Source organism: Pygocentrus nattereri, chromosome 18, assembly GCF_015220715.1.
Source record: "Pygocentrus nattereri isolate fPygNat1 chromosome 18, fPygNat1.pri, whole genome shotgun sequence".
Lineage (NCBI taxonomy): Eukaryota > Metazoa > Chordata > Actinopteri > Characiformes > Serrasalmidae > Pygocentrus > Pygocentrus nattereri.
This window is the reverse complement of record NC_051228.1, coordinates 267501-287500: the sequence shown is the minus strand read 5'-3', so window position 1 is coordinate 287500 and position 20000 is coordinate 267501. Positions and strand designations below refer to the sequence as shown.

The 20000-nt window shown below is 47.6% G+C and overlaps 1 protein-coding gene across 19 annotated transcripts in view; it reads left to right on the top strand.

Annotated features, from left to right (window-relative positions):
• ehbp1l1b (EH domain binding protein 1-like 1b) overlaps positions 1 to 20000 on the top strand; it is a 53646-nt gene that overhangs the window by 28588 nt on the left and 5058 nt on the right. For 11 of the 19 annotated variants that reach the window (XR_005131801.1, XM_037547221.1, XM_037547216.1 and 8 more), the window contains 10 exons: positions 1 to 695; positions 3413 to 3766; positions 4064 to 4432; positions 4658 to 5011; positions 7026 to 7856; positions 9038 to 10282; positions 11561 to 11804; positions 17926 to 18098; positions 18757 to 18805; positions 18891 to 19415. The exon at positions 1 to 695 is cut by the window's left edge. Coding sequence is in view for 18 of the 19 variants with exons in the window: in XM_037547221.1 (XP_037403118.1) it covers positions 1 to 695; positions 3413 to 3766; positions 4064 to 4432; positions 4658 to 5011; positions 7026 to 7856; positions 9038 to 10282; positions 11561 to 11804; positions 17926 to 18098; positions 18757 to 18805; positions 18891 to 19415 (4839 nt within the window). In the remaining variant the exon portion in view is untranslated. The remainder of the gene's footprint in view (positions 696 to 3412; positions 3767 to 4063; positions 4433 to 4657; positions 5012 to 7025; positions 7857 to 9037; positions 10283 to 11560; positions 11805 to 17925; positions 18099 to 18756; positions 18806 to 18890; positions 19416 to 20000) is intronic. The other 8 variants (XM_037547220.1, XM_037547218.1, XM_037547219.1 and 5 more) reach the window with 5 other exon arrangements.

The following is a 20000-nucleotide window of genomic DNA, read 5'->3' as shown; positions in this document are numbered from 1 at the left end:
TTTTCTCTGACGGCCTCAGACGTGTGCGAGAAACAAATAGAGGAGGTCTTTAAGTCTCCGTCCTTCAGCTCCACAGAGATGCGTCCACTCAGACCTGGGGCAGGAAAGCCGCCGCTGGCTGAAGAAGAGCCAGATTTTAAGGAGGACTGGATTTATACAGTGGTCAAAAGATCTAAGGCCACACCAGAAGAGCTCCAGCTTACTCCACATCAACCTCCAGCGTCTAAACCTGAGGAGGAGGCCATGGCTGAAGAAGAATCTGCCCTCAAAACTCCTCTTATTTCAGAGGAACCTTCACCATCTGAGGCCTTCGCTGCTGCTGTGCTGTCTGAAGCTCAGACTGGTTTTCAGGAGGGAGACTCTGAGGAAGAGTTTATTCCTTCCAGCCTTAATGAAGTTAAACTCTTTATAGAAGAGCACGGTCGTTTATCAGATCAGCCTCGGCCTGAAACGCAGAGACTGGGAGAGGAAGCGGAGTCTCAGAGCGCTGAGTCGGCCGTTATCTCTGTAGATGTGAACAGGTCAGATGAGGAGAAGGTTCTGATTAGAATCGCAGCCGCTCCTGCAGAGGAGGCCGTCTCACTGGTAGTCAGCCACATTGAGGAGAAAAGTGTGAGAAAAGAGGAGAAAAGATCTCCGCAGGCTGGTCCACCTGACGCTAAGGATAAGAGGCAGGCTGCTGTACCTGAGGACAGGTAAGAGGCAGGATTTTGCCACATTATGGACACTAATGAGCCCAAAATCAGAGAACAGCAAAAAGCCCCGAGCCCAGGACCAATCAGACGTGAGTTTAACTGATTTTTTTGATTGTTAGCTGAGTACATCTAAAGCATCACACAGTCCCAGAAATTTTAAATTTTAAAACGGATGCAAAGCAGGTAAACGAGCGCAAAGCTGGGAGATGAGCGCGAAGCCGGTAAACAAGCGCAAAGCCGGTAAACAGGTGCGAAGCCAGTAAACGAGCGCAAAGCTGGGAGACGAGCGCAAAGCCAGTAAACAAGCGTAAAGCCGGTAAACAGGTGCAAGGCCGGTAAACGAGCGCAAAGCCAGTAAACTGATGTGAAGCCGGTAAACGAGTGCAAAGCCGGTAAACGGGTGCGAAGCCAGTAAACGAGCGCAAAGCTGGGAGACGAGCGCGAAGCCGGTAAACAAGCGTAAAGCCGGTAAACAGGTGCGAGGCTGGTAAACGAGCGCAAAGCCAGTAAACTGATGTGAAGCCGGTAAACGAGTGCAAAGCCAGTAAACGGGTGCGAAGCCAGTAAACGAGCGCAAAGCTGGGAGACGAGCGCGAAGCCGGTAAACAAGCGTAAAGCCGGTAAACAGGTGCGAGGCCGGTAAACGAGCGCAAAGCCAGTAAACTGATGTGAAGCCGGTAAACGAGTGCAAAGCCAGTAAACGGGTGCGAAGCCAGTAAACGAGCGCAAAGCTGGGAGACGAGCGCGAAGCCGGTAAACAAGCGTAAAGTCGGTAAACAGGTGCGAGGCCGGTAAACGAGAGCAAAGCCAGTAAACTGATGTGAAGCCGGTAAACGAGTGCAAAGCCAGTAAACAGGTGCGAAGCCAGTAAACGAGCGCAAAGCTGGGAGACGAGCGCGAAGCCGGTAAACAAGCGTAAAGCCGGTAAACAGGTGCGAGGCCGGTAAACGAGCGCAAAGCCAGTAAACTGATGTGAAGCCGGTAAACGAGTGCAAAGCCAGTAAACGGGTGCGAAGCCGGTAAACGAGCTCAAAGCCAGTAAACAAGTGCAAAGCCGGTGAATGAGTGCAAAGATGGTAAATGGGCGCAAAGCCGGTAAATGGCCGTGAAGCTGGTAAACAGACGAGAAGCCGTAAACGGACGAGAAGCCGGTAAACGTCCGCAAAGCTGGTAGACGGCCGCGAAGACGGTAAACGGACGAGAAGCTGGTAAATGGCCACGAAGCTGGTAGACTGCCGCGAAGACGGTAAATGGATGAGAAGCCGGTAAACAGCCGCGAAGCTGGTAAACCGGCTAGAAGCCGATAATCGAACGCGAAGCCGGTAAACGGACGAGAAGCTGGTAAACGGCCATGAAGATGGTAAACGGACGAGAAGCCAATAAACGAACGCATAGCCGGTAAACGGACGAGAAGCCAGTAAACGGTGCGAAGCCGGTAAACGGACGAGAAGCTGGTAAACAGTGCGAAGCCGGTAAACGGCCATGAAGATGGTAAACGGACGAGAAGCCGGTAAACGGACACTCCCTGCAGTGCTCGGCTAAGCGATGCTGAGCGCCTTTTCCTCAGGGTATATGAGTCGAGTGTCAGTGTGACCCTGTGCCGCTTTGGCTGCTCGCTGCAGTGCTCGGCTAAGCGACGCTCCGCGGCACGGCTCTTGTTCTCTGACTGACAGGGTGGAAACCCGGCACTGCAGGTCGTTTAGCGCTGAGTAAAGATGGAGTCTGTCTTCTTTAGGATTGTCTGTCAGGTTATGCTAATGTTAGCTCAGTGGCTGTGCTAGCAGGTTGTTTCCACAGGGATTCTGGGTATTGTAGTGAGCGAACACTTGAACAAAAAGTAATTTTTCATGATCACACCCACCAGATCGTGTTCAACACACACATTTATGGCATTTGGCTGACGCTCTTCTCCAGAGCGACTTACAGTTTGATCATTTTACACAGGCAGGCCAAGGTGGTGTTGGGAGTCTTGCCCAAGGACTCTTATTGGTATAGTGTATTGGGTGTTTGCCCAGGTGGGGATTGAACCCCAGTCTACAGTGTAGACGGCAGAGGTGTTACCCACTACACTATCCCAACACACACGCATACATGCATACACACTACACAATGAATGTAAGTGAGTCTGTGTGTGGGAGGGTGTGTGGAGTTTGTGGTATCAATGTGAGCTGGTTGGATAGCCGGGTCAGCTGTAAAAACTGCAGGACGAGTATAAAATGGAAATAACGTTTGCTGAAGGCTGTAATTTGCATATATGCAAATACTTCCTGATAAAATCACCTCCATGTTTTATATACACTGTTGAGCACAATGAAGAGCGTCTGTTCTGAGTATCACTATAATTATTGAACAGTGTGACTGTTCTCTATCTGTCTGTCTGTCTGTCTGTCTCACTCTCTCACTATACACACACAGTACTGTGTGAAAGTTTCAGGCATCTAAGTGAATGTTTGAACAGTTTCCCTCAGCAGTGAGTTTATCACAATATACATTAGAATAAAGTCGTATTCATAATTCAAATAAACAGAAAAACTATAAACAGTAACAAGAATTTCTTGGGTCCATATATTCATCTGTCTCTGTGCCTGTCTGGGTGTCTGTCCATTTATCTATCTGTCTGTGTGTATAAATTGTTATTGTCTCTGTCCTTTGTGGCCGTATGTGCTCTGATTCTCTCTCTTCTCTCTGTTCTTCTCTTTCTTTCTCTCTTCTCTCAGCTTGAATCAGATTCCCCTGAATTTGGATCTGAAGCCTCTTTCGAAACCAGCCCATCCCAACACTGACAGAAACACAGACACGGACACTCCCCCCACCCCTCCCCAACCCCAAATAAACCCATCAGCACAGACTCTGCTGGACTCGCTCCAACCTGGGCTCACTCCGGAGAGCTCAGGACCTCCCGAGGAACCATCGGCTCAGAAGGAGGATCCCATCTGGGCCTCTTTAGAGCAGAAGGTGAAGGAACAGAAGGAGGACGGAGACGCCGGAGAAGAAACGTCCAGCGATAAAACAACAAACAAGCTGGAAAACGAGGACAGTGAGTCCAGATTTCTGCTCAAAGTGGATGCTGGGTAAGTGGGAGTGTTCTGACAGCTGATTGGCTGATCATTTCATTGGTACTTTGCATGCAGTGTATGAGGAAAAATTATTACGTACGACTGTACGGAATAGAAACTGTAAATACGGCACTTTGTTGAGGTCACGTCCATTTAAAGACCAGCTTTTAACTTTTTTCATTCTCGTTCTGGAAAGATATCTTCCCAAAATGATTGAGTGCTAAAAGGAATATGTTCTAAATGATCCAGAGTACGCACAGGTAGATGTTCCTCCTCTAAAGTCAGCATCTTCACTGTGTTTCTTCCTCACAGTGGAGATAAAGTCAGAGCAGAAGACGTGAAGAAGCCTGACCTGAGTGAACCAGACACCTCCAAACACATTAAAGCACAACCAAAAAGCGGTATTGTGAAAGAGGTGGAAGATAAAAGCGATATTCCATCCGTGTTACAGTCTACATCTCCTTCTCCACCCACCAGGACCTCACTGCACCTAGAGAACCTTTCTCCTGTTAGTAACATGGCACCAAATGAAGATCCAGATAGAGCAGATCTGAAGACGAAGGCCATTCCTGAAGCGGAGAGTCCACTCTGGGCCAGTTTGGAGAAGAAAGTTAAGGAGAAAGAGGACGAGGAGTTACGCTCAGGCAAACTGGAAGCTCCTCAGGCTCTTCTAGATAACGGGTGAGTCTGAGATCCTCTGGAATTGCTGCATGGATTGTGGTGTGCAGGTGGTTTACTTGTGCATGTATGGGTTTCCTAAACATTAACTGTCCTGGCCCTCGATTCGAGACAGTCTTTGGACCCTCACTCCGTTAATTGCACGTCTAGTTTTGGTCGTATTTCAGTTTAGATGCTGAGATCTTCACACAGCGTTTCTCTCCATTCCACTCACTGTATCCGCCATAGCCGTTTTGCAGAGGAATTAGAAGCTGAAGCCTGTCTGGTGGAGCCAGAGAACTTTACTTTGTACCAGTCTGAAGATATCAGTGCCGTAAGCTCCTGCGTGGGGTGTAGGAAGACGTTTGGAGATCAGGTAGAACATCCTGCTTTGGAAAACCTCAGTTGTGACTTTGATGCTGCTCAGATTGAACGTCCTGCTGATTCAGACCAACAAGAAGACGGAGAAACATCAGCTTCAGAGAGAAAGACTGAAATTTCGCTCAAGCTGGATTCTTTCAATGTGGATCATGGCGTTCTGGCTGACCAGGAGGAGGTTTCTCCCGGCCTGATGAGGGGGATATTTGGTGTTCTGTACCGAGGGTGAGTGTAGGAACTGGACCGTTTAACTCCTGCATGTCTCTGACTGTCCTGGCATGCAGAGGACTGATGTTTCCAGTCATTGTAGTGACCAAAGGACGCTCACAGTTTTGATTGCGTGTCTGCGCTAGGAGTGTTTTAGCATGGATGGATTTTGCGATCTCCCAGTTGAGATCAGAGGCGGTGATATTAAGCCTCTTTTCCACAGCAGGGCCAGACGGTCCCGCCACAGCGCTCTGCAAACTGGGTTTGTGTGTTGGTGGTACTGCTCAATCAGGAGCAGGTTCCAAAGAAAAACTACGACAGCAGGTCCATGTTTGTTACTTAAAACATTAAGTATTTGGACGTTTTAACCATTTAACCACTGGTGGACTTTAATGCTCTTTAGGTAATTTGCACAGAATGGTGAACAAAGTGCAATTAGAAAGATAAAACATTTAACAAACTGTCGAACTGATGATCAGAATATGATTGGCTCACAACTAACAAGCTCTGATATGATTGGTTTACAGCTTACAAGGTCTGATATGATTGGATTACAATTTATGAGGTCTGATGTGATTGGACTACAATTTATGAGGTCTGATATGATTGGATTACAACTTATGAGGTCTGATATGATTGGATTACAATTTATGACGTCTGATATGATTGGATTACAATTTATGAGGTCTGATATGATTGGATTACAATTTATGACATCTGATATGATTGGATTACAATTTATGATGTCTGATATGATTGGATTACAATTTATGAGGTCTGATATGATTGGATTACAACATATGAGGTCTGATATGATTGATCTAATACATATGAGGTCTGATATGATTGGTCTAAAACATATGAGGTCTGATATGATTGGATTACAATTTATGAGGTCTGATATGATTGGTTTACAACATATGAGGTCTGATATGATTGGATTACAATGTACAAGATCTGATATGATTGGATTACAATTTATGAGGTCTGATATGATTGGATTACAATTTATGAGGTCTGATATGATTGGATTAGAACTTCTGAGGTCTGATATGATTGGTTTACAATTTACCTTTGACTGCACTGTAAAGCACAGAGGTGGAACTACATAAACTACAGAGACTACAGAATCGGGTGTGTGCACGAGAAGACTTTCAGTCATCGAGACCGAGTCAAGACCAAGACTTTCAGTAGTCGAGTCCCAGTCAAGACCAAGACTTCAGTTGTCGAGACCAGGTCAAGACCAAGACTTTCAGTCATCGAGTCCGAGTCAGGACCAAAACTTTCAGTCGTCGAGTCCGAGTCAGGACCAAGACTTTCAGTAGTTGAGTACGAGTCAAGATCAAGACTTTCAGTAGTTGAGTCTGAGATTTTTTTCATAAAAAAAGAAAAGAATAAAAAATAAAAAGGAAAACTTAAATGAAATGTTTGTAGTTTTTTAGTTGTTTTAGTTGACATTTTCTGACAAGCAGTTCCTTAAATGGTGCCTGAGTGCCTCAGTGGGTGTATCATTTAAGGTGGAACGGGAAAATTCGAACAAGTTTTATGTAGAGCTTGACAGGCAGCACAGTCTGTCAGAACACAGCCGAGGGTTGCGCTACACTGTATAAATAATGTTCATTAATGACAGTTATAAATATAAAATCATAAATAAACAATTACAGCTGAAGAGCGACGCAGAATGGAGAGTTTAGTACACAGAAAAAGGCTATTTGTTCGGTTTATTCTAGTTTTCTTGATATTCACTAATAATTCAGCATCTAGTTCCCAAAGTTCCAATGAGGTTGAGACCAAGATGAGACCAAGCCTGGACTCAAGCACTACAACTAACTGAAGCTGTTGCATGCACTGACATTTGTTGTGAAAAGTTTCAAAGTAGAACAGATTAACTCAGCATTCTGCACTGTGTGCTTATCTCAGCAGTGGCATTTCAGAGGTACATGCTCAAGGCAATGCCTGCTGTGACTCCTAAAACAATGTGCCTGTGGTGAATTCTGAACTCTGCCCTTGTTCAAACCTTCTTGTTCTCCAGTTATGAGACAGTGGCCTCCATTCTGATCCAGTCAAGCCCTGCAGAAACCCCCACCAAGCCTGACGATAGAGAAGCTGGAGACCAGGAAGGCCCTGAGATCGAAATCCGTCCACCTGAACCATTCTGTGAAACTGCATTTACAAACCTGCCTGAAGCTGCTAAAGACAATAAAAATCCAATTTTGGGTGAGGAAATCAAGACGACACCTCTAGCAGAGCCTAAAGGAAAGACCCTGGTGGAGTGTTTGAGGCTGGCTGCCTCAGAGGTTGAGAGAGGAAGAGGACTTTCTGAACCAGAACCTGAAACGAGCATCATTAAAACATCAGTGTGTGTAGAGAAGATGACAGAGGAGCCACCAATGCTAGAAAGTAAAATCAGGAGAGATGAACCAGAGCCTGAAACAGGCACCAGTGTGAGATCAGCACATGAAGAAAAGATGGAGGAACCACCAACAGTTGAAAGCCAACTTAAGAAAGATGAAACAAAGCCTGAAGTAAATGAACGTGCAGTATTGAATGTTGAGAAGATCACAGAACCAACAACGACTCCAGAAATTCATAAAAGCATAAACATCAAGGATGCACCTGCGATGTCCTCCACGGAAGAGTTCCCTCTTTTGAAGGAAGTGGATTTTGATATGATTGCAAGTGAAGAGTGCTTAGAAAAAGCTAATGAAGATGAATCTGGGAGTAAAGGTGATGGCCTAGAGAAGAAGGAAACTCTTCTGAGGCCTGTGTTCCTGTCTGAAGCTTTGGATGATGAAGTGGAGTTTGAGTCGGGTCAGGAGGATATGGGCACAGTGTGGCTGGCTGAGCTTTATATGGATGAAGGGTAAGTTAAGGCCATCATGTGGTGTGCTGGCTTTTCTAGGGTGGCGTTTGGTGCGGCTGTTGCTCAAGCTGGTGGATGCTGAGCGCCTGAAGTTCTTGTTGTTGTTCCACTTGCAGAAGTGTCACAGCTTAACAATGCATGTCATAAATGAATGCATTGCACAATATCCTGTCAGCTTCTCATTCTTTAAGTTTCTACATTTTAGAAACTGTGGATGCTCCTCATGTTGAGAGTGATTGTGTAAAGTCTCTGAAGGATTGCTGAGCATGTATTGCAGGAGTTCTTTGAATCTTTTGCACACGGTTGCTGGGCAGTGGCTTCCTGAGTTGGAATTGCGCCATTTTTGCTTGCGCAGTTGTTGAAGATGGTTTTGAAACTTAAGCTGCAAGCTGGAAAAAGTGTTGCACAATGCATCATGGTAGAAGCATGTTCAGAGAATACGCAATTATTCAACCACAAGATACGAACAAATCATTAGCAGGTTGCAGGTTATAGCTTGTACAAAATTGCATATACGCCTGTAGAGTTTTGGCCAAAGTCTTACGGACAGGTGAGGTGTACCTGCACTAAAAATGGTGAATGATTTTTGGGTTTGGGGGACAATAACCCCAAACATGTTACTTAAACACAAGGTAATTAGGGTTACAAGTGAGCAAGTCAACCATCCGAAAATTCCTGAAGACGTATTTTACTTATGAAAGGAGAAAACCCTCAAAACAATCCGGAACTGAAAATGGCTGCATCTGCAGGCCTGGAAGAGCATCTGTAGGGACGATAACCAGCATCTGTGGCTCATCAACCACAAATGATTTATAAGCGACTTCTACTAACCACGATTTAATTTAGGCTTGTCAGTTTCTTTCTTTCGGCCCCCAGTAAAGAGAGGACTGTATAGAGGACTGGGATTCTCATATGGTTCCTCCAATATAAATGTTAAATTCTCTCAAATCAAAGCTCTTATTTTGCACTTTATCCTCATGACCTCATTATTTGCACTCAAGTGATCTGAGGTGCCCACGCAAAAGTGCTGTCCATTTGCCTGTGGGCTGCTCTTCACATGCTTAGTACTTAAAGTTTGTGCCCATTTTGCCTTGGCTTTCAGAATGTTGTTTGTTTAATACTGCTTGAGGTCTTCATGGTCATACTACTGTCGTTCCTCACTTGTGTCCTGTTTCTCACAGCCCAAAGGAATCACAGCTGATAGAACTGGACCGTTCTCCTGTCCTGCCAGCTGCATTGGTCAGTACAAAGCTTGCAGTAATATCAGAAGAATCTCCAGCAGAGGAGCCTATTTCCCCACATGCTGCAAATGTTCCATCCTTTCAAAGTGAAAAGGATGAGAGAACCCATCCAATGCCTTTACAGGAAGTTGGCCCTCATGCCTTGAAGCCTGTCTCACCTGGCAACACTCCAGTTCCTCTACAGCACAATAAAAAAAGAGATATTGCCACACCGGCTGTCAAGGAGGAAAGCAAAAGTAAGGATGAGGATAACCTGAGGCAATCAAGCGTCTCCTCACCATCTGAGGGCGCTGTTGAAGTTAGCGTAGGTGTCACTGACAGAGGCACAGAAGAAGAGAAGAAAGAGAGTTCCCTGATTGAGGCCACAGCTGCAGTTTCCTCGGAAAGCACTTCAGCTGAAGAACAGCCAGAAGGTGTGAAAGTGGAGAAGGAGGTTGGCTCAGGAAAGGATGTCTCGCCAAGAAGCTCCGTGGTGCCATGGCCTCTGCCATCACCCACGGTTGAGAAACCTCCAGAGCCTTTAGAAGAACCTACCAAAGAGCCCATTGATTTTTCAGAGGAGAAAATTCTGCTGGAGAAGATTCGTCAAATGGCAGAGGACACTGAAGACACTGAGAAAAAGAATGTTCCTGTTCCGGTTCCTCGTACCAGGAGGCGTCTCATTCCCTCAGAGTCTGACTTTGAACTCCCCCCAACTCCACCCCTTCAACTCAAGGCAGACACCATCACATGGTACGATCTCTCGGTGGACCAGAATAAGCTTCCTGCTGCTGAAGTCACTGACCTACCAGCATCGGTGACCTCTGTGGAAGCTGGTGTAGATGTTGCCAAGTTGAACACAAATGAAAAGAGGCAGTTTGAAAGCCTGTCTGAGAATGTTCCAGTGACTATGGAGTCATCGGACAAGAATGTCTTGTGGGCCACAGTATCAGGGGGTGACCAAGGGAAGGTCCTGGTGTCAGGAGCTGATGATGAGATTTCAGAAAGTTCAAAACAGTCAAAAGAAAATGTCCCCGTGCATGCTAATTCAGTAGCACCTGAAATTGGCCTTCCACCTCTGACTGTTCCTGCCAACCAGACAGAGGAAAGAACGAGCAGAGCTAGACCAGAGGAGCTTGATTTGAAGGTGAAAAATAAAGAGGTTCAAATAGAAACGCTGACAGCTTCCTCAGATCTGGATGATTTGTAAGTTTGAGTAAAGCTGTGCTGTGTTTTGTGCTCAATGTGGTCTTAACAGAAAATCCCGCTGTTGCATCTTTACTAAACCTCAGAATCGTTTGTTTGACCCGTGTATGCTTTGGATGTTCTATTGAAAGCTGTACCTTCTGTTGCTGGTGTTTGTGAAGCAGAATGATTTCCACAACCGTCATTTCACTGTAACAGGTGGTTCACAGGTCTTAAGATCTGCTTATGAAGGATCAGTTTGGCTTTTATCTTTATCTCAGGAAGTGGCTCAATAAGAGAGCAGAAAGTCTCGCTGTGTCTGAAAACATGTTTGTTTTTGTGTGTTTGTCTGTGTTCCAGTTAAAGTGGGGATGCACCGATATGGTGATGCCGATTTAATCATCTGATATTTTTCACATGAATATCAATGTGTAAACTTTAACAAAATGTAGAAATTGGAACCATATCTACAAAAATAACGTTAATCTGATATAAATGCAGTTAAATAAAGTGCAGGTATTTTATTGCAGTAATTCAGCACCACCTAAACATTCTGCATCATTAAACGTTGACATGAAATATGGGTAAAATTTAAACAATACTAATATTAATTCAGTATCAATTCAGTATCAAGTGCCAAGTCTTCAAAAATTCCCCCTTAACTTAGTGTGTGAGGTGTAAACAGAGCAATTCAGAGGGTTTGGTGTGAAATGGTTCAGACGTCTTTACAGTGGTGGTGATGGGAACCAGGCGTCGCCATGACTACAACACAGATATAGACACTTTATTTACCATCCAGAACCACCAGAGAACCTACACGAGTCTTCTGAGTTTATATTGAACATTGATGATGGAAAACAGTGGAAAATCTGTAATAATGAGTTTTCTTTGGGAACTATTTTGCCGCACAGCACCCTGCATGTCTCCCTCCACCATGAATGGAGTTGAAGTTCTCTAAACTATCACAAAACAGCGTCTGGTTCCTATCACCACCACTGTGAACAGTTCTGACTCACTAAGTTTATCTAGAACAGAGTGTTTCACACGGAACCACTCTGAATGACTCTACATCTTGACAACTTTGCTTTTTTGTAAACTTTATTTTTTTATTTTATTTTCAGAATAAACTGAACTAATCATTATTACTTTATCGTCTTCTCATTAAAGTAATGTTAAGGTGAGGACATTTAACTGCACTGAAACAGTCCTAAAGAGTAAAACTGAACTGTAAGGTAACTGAAATATTCCTCATCTGAGAATATGCCGTAAACGAGAATGGTTGCATTCTCTCTCCTGCAGATCTAAAATGCCACCAAAGGATTCCTCTGGATCACCTGTCTCAGGAACCACTGAAGCTGCATCTGCTGGACACGCTGAGGGTCAGCGTTCCACAGAGAACCTGCTGCTCCAGACTGACCTGACTGCAGAAACATCACCAGCTGTTCTGCCCCCCAAACGCAGCAAGAAGAAAACAGTCCCACCACCGGTGAGCCTGGAGGAGGTAAAGCCAGTAGAATCAGGAGGAGACACACCTGAGCAGGAGGTGAGTATTGCTGTGGTGTTTCTGTCCATAAGTTTCCAGACACACTTTGTTAGTGGATTTAGCACTTTGACCCTTAAACAAGCCAGTTTTATTACACACTTCTGTAATCTAAGAATAGCTCCATTAGTTTGCCCTGAAGTCCCTGTAGTTACTGAGTAATAAGCCTTAGTATGTAATAAATCTGGGGTCGTATTACAGAAACTTCCTCTCTTTGAGTCTTAAGATCTCTTAGCTCAAGATAAGATATTTCACAGATTTGTTTTACAGAAGCAAAATCTGATCTTAATTTAGGAATTTTATTCTAGTTAACCTACTCGATCAAAGTTGACAATCAGCTGTCATGTCTGTTTCCTAGCCATAAACACACACAGCTGAAATGTAACCACGTCATTAGAATATCACACAATAGTGTTAAAATGTTAACACTGAGCTAAGCTGCTGTTCCTGATGTAAAAAAGCTTAAACAGGACTAAACAATGATAAACTGTAAGTGATGAATGCTGTGAGAGCTCCCTCTGCTGTTTATCAGAGCTCCCCCTGCTGTTTATCAGAGCTCCCCCTGCTGTTTATCAGAGCTCCCCCTGCTGTTTATCAGAGCTCCACTGCTGTTTATCAGAGCTCCCCCTGCTGATTATCAGAGACGCCCCCTGCTGTTTATCAGAGCTCCCCCTGCTGATTATCAGTCGCCCCCTGCTGTTTATCAGAGCTCCCCCTGCTGTTTATCAGAGCTCCACTGCTGTTTATCAGAGCTCCCCCTGCTGATTATCAGAGACGCCCCCTGCTGTTTATCAGAGCTCCCCCTGCTGATTATCAGTCGCCCCCTGCTGTTTATCAGAGCTCCCCCTGCTGATTATCAGTCGCCCCCTGCTGTTTATCAGAGCTCCCCCTGCTGATTATCAGTCGCCCCCTGCTGTTTATCAGAGCTCTCCCTGCTGATTATCAGTCGCCCCCTGCTGTTTATCAGAGCTCCCCCTGCTGATTATCAGTCGCCCCCTGCTGTTTATCAGAGCTCCCCCTGCTGATTATCAGTCGCCCCCTGCTGTTTATCAGAGCTCCCCCTGCTGATTATCAGAGACGCCCCCTGCTGATTATCAGAGACGCCCCCTGCTGTTTATCAGAGCTCTCCCTGCTGATTATCAGAGCTCCCCCTGCTGTTTATCAGAGCTCCCCCTGCTGTTTATCAGAGCTCCCCCTGCTGTTTATCAGAGCTCCCCCTGCTGTTTATCAGAGCTCTCCCTGCTGATTATCAGTCGCCCCCTGCTGTTTATCAGAGCTCCCCCTGCTGATTATCAGTCGCCCCCTGCTGTTTATCAGAGCTCCCCCTGCTGATTATCAGAGACGCCCCCTGCTGTTTATCAGAGCTCCCCCTGCTGATTATCAGTCGCCCCCTGCTGTTTTTCAGAGCTCCCCTGCTGTTTATCAGAGTCGCCCCCTGCTGATTATCAGAGCTCCCCCTGCTATTTATCAGAGCTCCCCCTGCTGATTATCAGAGACGCCCCCTGCTGTTTATCAGAGTCTCCCCCTGCTGTTTATCAGAGCTCCCCCTGCTGATTATCAGAGACGCCCCCTGCTGTTTATCAGAGTCGCCCCCTGCTGTTTATCACAGCTCCCCCTGCTGTTTATCAGAGCTCCCCCTGCTGTTTATCAGAGTCGCCCCCTGCTGTTTATCAGAGCTCCCCCTGCTGATTATCAGAGAAGCCCCCTGCTGTTTATCAGAGTTCCCCCTGCTGATTATCAGAGACGCCCCCTGCTGTTTATCAGAGACTCCCCCTGCTGTTTATCAGAGCTCCCCCTGCTGATTATCAGAGACGCCCCCTGCTGTTTATCAGAGCTCCCCCTGCTGTTTATCAGAGTCGCCCCCTGCTGTTTATCAGAGTCGCTCCCTGCTGTTTATCAGAGCTCCCCCTGCTGATTATCAGAGACGCCCCCTGCTGTTTATCAGAGTCGCCCCCTGCTGTTTATCACAGCTCCCCCTGCTGTTTATCAGAGCTCCCCCTGCTGATTATCAGAGACGCCCCCTGCTGTTTATCAGAGTCGCCCCCTGCTGTTTATCACAGCTCCCCCTGCTGTTTATCAGAGCTCCCCCTGCTGTTTATCAGAGTCGCCCCCTGCTGTTTATCAGAGCTCCCCCTGCTGATTATCAGAGACGCCCCCTGCTGTTTATCAGAGCTCCCCTGCTGTTTATCAGAGTCGCCCCCTGCTGTTTATCAGAGCTCCCCCTGCTGATTATCAGAGACGCCCCCTGCTGTTTATCAGAGCTCCCCCTGCTGATTATCAGAGACGCCCCCTGCTGTTTATCAGAGCTCCCCTGCTGTTTATCAGAGTCTCCCCTGCTGTTTATCAGAGTCTCCCCCTGCTGTTTATCAGAGTTCCCCCTGCTGATTATCAGAGACGCCCCCTGCTGTTTATCAGTCTCCCCTGCTGTTTATCAGAGCTCCCCTGCTGTTTATCAGAGCTCCCCCTGCTGATTATCAGAGACGCCCCCTGCTGTTTATCAGAGCTCCCCCTGCTGATTATCAGAGCTCCCCTGCTGTTTATCAGAGCGCCCCCTGCTGTTTATCAGAGTCGCCCCCTGCTGTTTATCAGAGCTCCCCCTGCTGTTTATCAGAGCTCCCCCTGCTGTTTATCAGAGCGCCCCCTGCTGTTTATCAGAGCTCTCCCTGCTGTTTTTCAGAGCTCCCCTTGCTGTTTATCAGAGCTCCCCCTGCTGTTTATCAGAGCTCCCCCTGCTGTTTATCAGAGCTCCCCCTGCTGTTTATCAGAGCTCCCCCTGCTGTTTATCAGAGCGCCCCCTGCTGTTTATCAGAGCTCCCCCTGCTGATTATCAGAGACGCCCCCTGCTGTTTATCAGAGCTCCACTGCTGTTTATCAGAGCTCCCCCTGCTGATTATCAGAGACGCCCCCTGCTGTTTATCAGAGCTCCCCCTGCTGATTATCAGTCGCCCCCTGCTGTTTATCAGAGCGCCCCCTGCTGTTTATCAGAGCTCCCCCTGCTGTTTATCAGAGCTCCCCCTGCTGTTTATCAGAGCTCCCCCTGCTGTTTATCAGAGCTCTCCCTGCTGATTATCAGTCGCCCCCTGCTGTTTATCAGAGCTCCCCCTGCTGTTTATCAGAGCTCTCCCTGCTGATTATCAGTCGCCCCCTGCTGTTTATCAGAGCTCCCCCTGCTGATTATCAGTCGCCCCCTGCTGTTTATCAGAGCTCCCCCTGCTGATTATCAGAGACGCCCCCTGCTGTTTATCAGAGCTCCCCCTGCTGATTATCAGTCGCCCCCTGCTGTTTTTCAGAGCTCCCCTGCTGTTTATCAGAGTCGCCCCCTGCTGATTATCAGAGCTCCCCCTGCTGATTATCAGAGACGCCCCCTGCTGTTTATCAGAGTCTCCCCCTGCTGTTTATCAGAGCTCCCCCTGCTGATTATCAGAGACGCCCCCTGCTGTTTATCAGAGTCGCCCCCTGCTGTTTATCACAGCTCCCCCTGCTGTTTATCAGAGCTCCCCCTGCTGTTTATCAGAGCTCCCCCTGCTGTTTATCAGAGTCGCCCCCTGCTGTTTATCAGAGCTCCCCCTGCTGATTATCAGAGAAGCCCCCTGCTGTTTATCAGAGCTCCCCTGCTGTTTATCAGTCTCCCCCTGCTGTTTATCAGAGTTCCCCCTGCTGATTATCAGAGACGCCCCCTGCTGATTATCAGAGACGCCCCCTGCTGTTTATCAGAGCTCCCCCTGCTGATTATCAGAGCTCCCCTGCTGTTTATCAGAGCGCCCCCTGCTGTTTATCAGAGTCGCCCCCTGCTGTTTATCAGAGCTCCCCCTGCTGTTTATCAGAGCCGCCCCCTGCTGTTTATCAGAGCTCCCCCTGCTGTTTATCAGAGCTCCCCCTGCTGTTTATCAGAGCTCCCCCTGCTGTTTATCAGAGCTCTCCCTGCTGTTTTTCAGAGCTCCCCCTGCTGTTTATCAGAGCTCCCCCTGCTGTTTATCAGAGACTCCCCCTGCTGTTTATCAGAGCTCCCCCTGCTGTTTATCAGAGTCGCTCCCTGCTGTTTATCAGAGCTCCCCCTGCTGATTATCAGAGACGCCCCCTGCTGTTTATCAGAGTCGCCCCCTGCTGTTTATCAGAGCTCCCCCTGCTGATTATCAGAGACGCCCCCTGCTGTTTATCAGAGTCGCCCCCTGCTGTTTATCACAGCTCCCCCTGCTGTTTATCAGAGCTCCCCCTTCTGTTTATCAGTCGCCCCCTGCTGTTTATCAGAGCTCCCCCTGCTGTTTATCAGAGCTCCCCTGCTGTTTATCAGAGTCTCCCCCTGCTGTTTATCAGAGTTCCCCCTGCTGATTATCAGAGACGCCCCCTGCTGTTTATCAGAGCTCCCCTGCTGTTTATCAGAGCTCCCCCTGCTGATTATCAGAGACGCCCCCTGCTGTTTATCAGAGCTCCCCCTGCTGATTATCAGAGCTCCCCTGCTGTTTATCAGAGCGCCCCCTGCTGTTTATCAGAGTCGCCCCCTGCTGTTTATCAGAGCTCCCCCTGCTGTTTATCAGAGCTCCCCCTGCTGTTTATCAGAGCGCCCCCTGCTGTTTATCAGAGCTCTCCCTGCTGTTTTTCAGAGCTCCCCTTGCTGTTTATCAGAGTCGCCCCCTGCTGTTTATCAGAGCGCCCCCTGCTGTTTATCAGAGCTCCCCCTGCTGTTTATCAGAGCTCCCCCTGCTGTTTATCAGAGCTCCCCCTGCTGTTTATCAGAGTCGCTCCCTGCTGTTTATCAGAGCTCCCCCTGCTGATTATCAGAGACGCCCCCTGCTGTTTATCAGAGCAGCCCCTGCTGTTTATCAGAGCTCCCCCTGCTGTTTATCAGAGTCGCTCCCTGCTGTTTATCAGAGCTCCCCCTGCTGTTTATCAGAGCCGCCCCCTGCTGTTTATCAGAGCTCCCCCTGCTGTTTATCAGAGCCGCCCCCTGCTGTTTATCAGAGCTCCCCCTGCTGTTTATCAGAGCCGCCCCCTGCTGTTTATCAGAGCTCCCCCTGCTGTTTATCAGAGCGCCCCCTGCTGTTTATCAGAGCTCTCCCTGCTGTTTATCAGAGCTCCCCCTGCTGTTTATCAGAGCTCCCCCTGCTGTTTATCAGAGTCGCTCCCTGCTGTTTATCAGAGCTCCCCCTGCTGATTATCAGAGACGCCCCCTGCTGTTTATCAGAGTCGCCCCCTGCTGTTTATCACAGCTCCCCCTGCTGTTTATCAGAGCCGCCCCCTGCTGTTTATCAGAGCTCCCCCTGCTGTTTATCAGAGCGCCCCCTGCTGTTTATCAGAGCTCTCCCTGCTGTTTTTCAGAGCTCCCCTTGCTGTTTATCAGAGCTCCCCCTGCTGTTTATCAGAACTCCCCCTGCTGTTTATCAGAGCTCCCCTGCTGTTTATCAGAGCTCCCCCTGCTGTTTATCAGAGACGCCCCCTGCTGTTCATCAGAGTCGCTCCCTGCTGTTTATCAGAGCTCCCCCTGCTGATTATCAGAGACGCCCCCTGCTGTTTATCAGAGCTCCCCCTGCTGTTTATCAGAATGTTGCCGCTCCCCAGTTTCAGTCTCCATTTCCCAAACGCTTTAGCCGAGCATGCTAACGTTACTCCTCCTAATAAACAGACACTCCTTCAGCTCCACCTCTTCATTGTTCACCTCCATCACTGTTTTTCATCATCAACATTAACACAGGAAGGTGTTTTTCTCTCTCTCTCTCTCTGTCTCTCTCTCACTCTCTCTCTCTCTCTCTCTCTTTTTGTCTCCCCCTCTCTCTCCCTCTCTCTCTCTCTCTGTCTCTCTTTGTCTCCCTCTCTCTCTCTCTCTCTCTCTCTCTCACTCTCTGTCTCTCTCTCTCTCTCTCTCTCTGTCTCTCTCAATCTCTCTCTCCCTCTCTCTCTCTCTCTCTCTCTCTCTCTCTCTCTCTGTGTCTCTCTCACTCTCTCTCTCTCTCTTTCTCTCTCTCTCTAACTCTCTCTCTGGCTCTCTCTCCCCCCCTCTCTCTCTCTCTGTCTCTCTCCCCCTCTCTCTCACACTCTGTCTCTCTCTCCCCCCCTCTCTCTCTCTGTCTCTCTCCCTCTCTCTCTCTCTCTCTCTCTCTCTCTAACTCTCTCTCTCTCTCTGTCTCAGAGATCCTCTCCTCTCCCCAGTCCTGGTCTGGTGACCTCCAGCCAGTCTCTGCTGCAGTGGTGTCAGGAGATCACTAAGAACTACAAAGGTGTGAAGGTCACTAACTTCAACACTTCCTGGAGGAACGGCCTGGCGTTCTGCGCCATCCTGCACCACTTCCACCCGGACAAGATGTGAGTGATTTCACAGACCTGGAACGTTTTCCTGCTTTCCTGGTTGTTTCCTGTTCGTTGATACTGTCAGAGCAGTTGGGATGAAAGTGCCAGTTAGGCTGGGGCCATAAGCAATATTGAAAAGTGAAAGTGAAAGTGATTGCTACATATCAGTTTTTAATATTTATAACCACAGAAATCAGTCCCCATTTAAGCCAGCAGGGGGCGACAAATCCTTACAGCCAGAGACAAAACAAACAGGCTTGTCGTTGCTCATGGTTCGATTTAAGGCACGAAGCAGCTTGGGCTCCTTTTTTTTGTAGAATGGGCTGTTAAATTTGGTTGCTGCTACTTGGTGACTCCATTTCTTCCTCTGCATCTTCACTTGTTCACAATGTTAAATAAAGTAGCGCATTGGACTTCACCTGAAGCTTTCTGGGCATTAAGTCCATAAAACTCAGCTAAACATTAAACTGTAATACTGTTTCTGATGGAATTTCGCTGTGAGCCTCACTGATGTGTATGTAAAACTGGGACTGGAGTCTTGGATAGTGGACCGGAGTGCACAGTGGAAAGAACCAATAAGATTATTTCAGCTCATTTATTTAAAGGCAGTCGTGAGTGTTTATGAATAAATGTATAAATAAACGTCCTTCTGTGTTCTGATTTTGTTTTTCAGTGAGTTTGATGCGCTGCAGCCTCATGACATTAAGTTCAATAATAAGAAAGTGAGTAACATCCCTCTTTAATTTATCACCGAAGTGTTTAACAACGCTCCTTATTAAAGAGTGATGATGTTCCTATTGTGTTCAGGCGTTTGATGAGTTTGCTGCTCTCGGTATCTCTCGTCTGCTGGAGCCGTCTGACATGGTCCTGCTGTCCGTTCCTGACCGGCTGATCGTGATGACGTACCTGAGCCAGATCCGGACGCACTTCACTGGTCAGGAGCTCAGTGTGCTGCAGATTGAGCACAACAGCAGCCAGACCAGTTACGGCGTGGCGGAGCCCACCGGCGGTCCAGACGTGGATGCAGCCGCCCGATTCTGTGCCCAGCGGCTGCAGGCCGGAGCTCTGTCGGGGGAGACCAATGGAACGCACGCGCAGGGGGAGAACGGAAAACCGAACGGCGGCCTGGTGCCCCCACCCAGGGCCAAACGGGCGGGCTGGATGGAGGAGAAGAGGCCGGAGGCGGGGCAGACGCCTGTGGCTCCGCCCAGGCCAAACGCGTCCAAGCTGAACGTGGGGCAGGTGAGGGACGTGGATCTGCTGAGGAAACACAGAGCACAGAGTAAAGGAGAGTCAGGGGAGGAGCCTGACCATCAGGAGCAGCACAGCGAGGTCAGCGAGTCACAGTGACTCTCAGAGTCTGGACTTATAACTGTCGTTTTACTCTGAGGTTTAATAGACGTGGGTGATGTGCCAAAAACAAACTCTGTTAAATCCAGTTAAACAGGATTAATTCGGCTCTCTTTACTCACACATGCAGCTGGGCAGTGCTTTTAGCTACTGGCGATAACCATGATATGCTCAGAAAAGCAGATCGTGATGTAATTTATCATGATAACAGTAAATGTCATCATATTACCCAGACCTAGATTACAGAGGTGGGCCATATGGCTGTAATATAATACCACAATATTTTACACACGTGCTTCACGATGTTCTGAATTTTTGTGATTTGATAAAATGGACAAAGAAGAACCTGCATTTAATATTTAACTACGACAGTGGAATCAGTGCAGTGTCTGCCATTTCATCTCAGAGGAGCTGCTGCCTTTATTTGATATTTTCACTGTCGCTGATGCTGTAAACTCCAACACGGTGACGGCCAGGAAACACAAATATAAATGTCTCACACAGTTGTGCTTTATCGTTACTCTGATTAAGCAAATCCTTAATACGCCCTCACTGATCCGATTAGTG